Below are 2,814 nucleotides of genomic sequence, written 5' to 3' on the forward strand. Positions count from 1 at the left end.
TCAGGGTAGAAGCTGTTCCTCAGTCTAGTGGTTCTACACTTAATGCTTAGGACCCACCCTCTTTGCAATCTACATACATAATGTAGGTAAAAACATCCCTAATGCATCCATACATTTCTATGCTGATGACACAGTTGTTTATTGTCGAGCTAAAACTGTTGCTAAGGCTTTCCAGCTTTTGAAATCTGCATTCAACAACATCCAGACAGATTTGTTTCGCCTCAAACTTGTCCTAAATGCCGACAAAACCAAAGGGATGCTTTTTTCAAATAGGAAGTTGGTCCCAGCAGTTCTTCCTCTGATTTTATCCTCAAATGGTGTCCCCATTGAGTTTGTTGATTCCTATAAATATTTGGGTATCTTGGTCGACACATCTCTCTTTTAAGCTCCATGTGGAAAACTTGATAAAGAAACTGAAAGTTAAACTGGGTTTCTTTTTCAGAAACAAATCCTGTCTAACCCTGAATGCTAGAAAACGCCTTGTATCTGTGACTTTCCTTCCCTCAATTGATTATGGTGATATTATTTACATGAACGCTCCAACAAGAACCCTGCAGATGTCGGATGCTGTCTATCATGGTACACTAAGATTCATAACTGGCTGTGATTATCGTACCCACACTGTATTCACTGGTTAACTGGACATCATTAACTTCACACAGACTCTCTCACTGGTATATTTTCATCTTTAAATCACTTCTTGGTCTGTTGCCTTCATACATCTCCTCCTACATGTCTCTGTGTGAGTGCAGCTACGGAGTGCGCTCTCAGGACATTATTACCTGCAGTGTTCCCTCAATGAGGACTGAACTAGGCAAAAGGGCCTTCTATTCCACTCCTGTTTCCTGGAACATCTTACAAAAAGATTTGAAGCTCTCGACCTTGACCTCTCTAAGTGTCTTTAAGAATCTGTTGGACACCTGGTAGGGTCCAATGCTGACATGTTCCTGTTTTTAATTTTCTACATTTGTCTTGGAATCTAGCTGTTTTTTTGTTTTGTTACCTTTTCCTTTTAGCCATCCTATTTGTTAAAAAACAAACAAAAAAAACTGTACTATGCTTTTTTATAACTGTTTATTGTTGTTGCTGTTGTCCATTGTTGTCATCTTTCTTAGTTGAAATCAGGTCTCTTGTAAATGAGTCCTCGAGGCTCAATGGGATGAACCTGTAGAAAGGTTGAACGAATAAAAAAAGAAAGATGCAGCTTTACATTTTTAGCCAGCAAGCAAATGCATAACCGTAAATAATAATAATTGGAAGGTGTGTGGTTTTGGTTGATCTAAATCTAAGATTCTGATAAAAAATATATATTTTGTCCTTGCAACAACAAAAAAAAATGTAATTCTTTAAAAAGTACAGAAGGAACAGTAATGCTAAATAGGCTCTGTGCACATGCGTCCTGAATCACTTCCGCTTTGACCGGATGTCGGCATTCCAGTTTCCGGTTTAATTCCTGTATCCTGTCATCCCAGAGATAAACAACTAAAATGAGTGTTGCTGCGTCAAATAAACAAAAATATAACGTGCGTGGCAGCTTTAGATTTCAGCCGACGGTGTTTGGGTCTAAGGAGCACTGTTGTGTGCCGCTTTGCTCGTCTTCAGGTCGCTATAATAGCCGTTTGAGCTTTCACCGTTTCCCTAAGGAGACAAGCCTTCGTTTGTGCTGGCTGCAAAAAATCAGAAGAGAGGGATTTACGGTAACTCCTCACACCAAGGTATGTAGCCGACATTTCCTGGAGAATGAAGTAATTACTACAGAAAAGGGAAGACGAATTTTAGCAGCTGGGTCGGTTCCATCATTATTTGAGTGGAACAAATACAGCAGGAAGACACGAGCAGGTGTTTGGGAGCGCCGTTGTCGACCATCTAATCCAGAACCTGATTCGGCGGATCCAATTGAGGACAATGAACCACCCGTCATGGTACCTATGGTCGTGGACCATGACTACGGCGCCAGCAGAACCGTGTGTGTTGACCGGGAGCAATATCACAGCATGCTGAGAGAAATTGAGCAACTGAAAGAGCAGCTCCGATCCTGTAGTCTTCAAAAGCCGTTTGGACTGGAACGTTTTTCTACGTCACCAGAAGACATCAGATTTTACACCAGGTCAGAGTTGTAAAATCTAAATATTACGTTATGCCTCTGAAAAAAATTAATACGCTTTGAGTCATTGTATATTTTGTCACATTACAACCAAAAACAATTTCATTGTAATTTTCTTTGAGAGACCAACACAAGTACACACTTACTAGTGGAAATGAAATTATACATAATGTAACACATTATTATTATTATTATTATTTTTAGTAGTAGTAGTAGTAGTAGTAGTAGTAGTGGTAGTAGTGGTAGTACTAGTAGTACTGTATTTACAAATGATACTGAAAAGTGTGGTGTGTAAGAGTAATCGGCTCCCTTTTCTGTAACCAATATTCCTTCAGAAATAGCTTTAATGATTACAAATGGCTATGGAGTCCACCCGTGTGTAAACTAATGTCAAATACAAATACAGCAGCTAGTGACAGCCTCAGGTCGGTGAAAATAGTTGGTTTCTGTGATTAGATGACACACAGGCTGACTATTATGCCATTAGCAATCATCAGGAAACTTATGAAGACTAGAAGTTACTCTCTGATTTAAGGGGGCTGAACATTTGTGCTCAAAATAGTTTTCAATTTATAAAAAAATTACAAACCTTCAAATCATGTATAATTTTCTTTCCACTTTACAACATAAAATTTCAAAGAAAGATATTTATGTTCTTAGTTGTACCGTGTCAAAATTTGAAAACTGTTTTCACAGTTATAAATGTGGAG

General features: G+C 38.6%; 2 protein-coding genes across 2 annotated transcripts in view; both read left to right on the forward strand.

The window, feature by feature from the left end:
* Positions 1-2,814, forward strand: part of rps21 (ribosomal protein S21) — a 38,196-nt gene that overhangs the window by 9,332 nt on the left and 26,050 nt on the right. The window lies entirely within an intron of this gene.
* Positions 1,387-2,814, forward strand: part of LOC119417414 — a 3,269-nt gene continuing 1,841 nt past the window's right edge. The window contains exon 1 of the mRNA XM_037684616.1: positions 1,387-2,107. Within this exon, the coding sequence (XP_037540544.1) occupies positions 1,488-2,107 (620 nt within the window). The 5' untranslated portion in view covers positions 1,387-1,487. The remainder of the gene's footprint in view (positions 2,108-2,814) is intronic.

This window comes from Nematolebias whitei, chromosome 11, assembly GCF_014905685.2.
Source record: "Nematolebias whitei isolate Nwh7 chromosome 11, NemWhi1, whole genome shotgun sequence".
Taxonomy (NCBI): domain Eukaryota; kingdom Metazoa; phylum Chordata; class Actinopteri; order Cyprinodontiformes; family Rivulidae; genus Nematolebias; species Nematolebias whitei.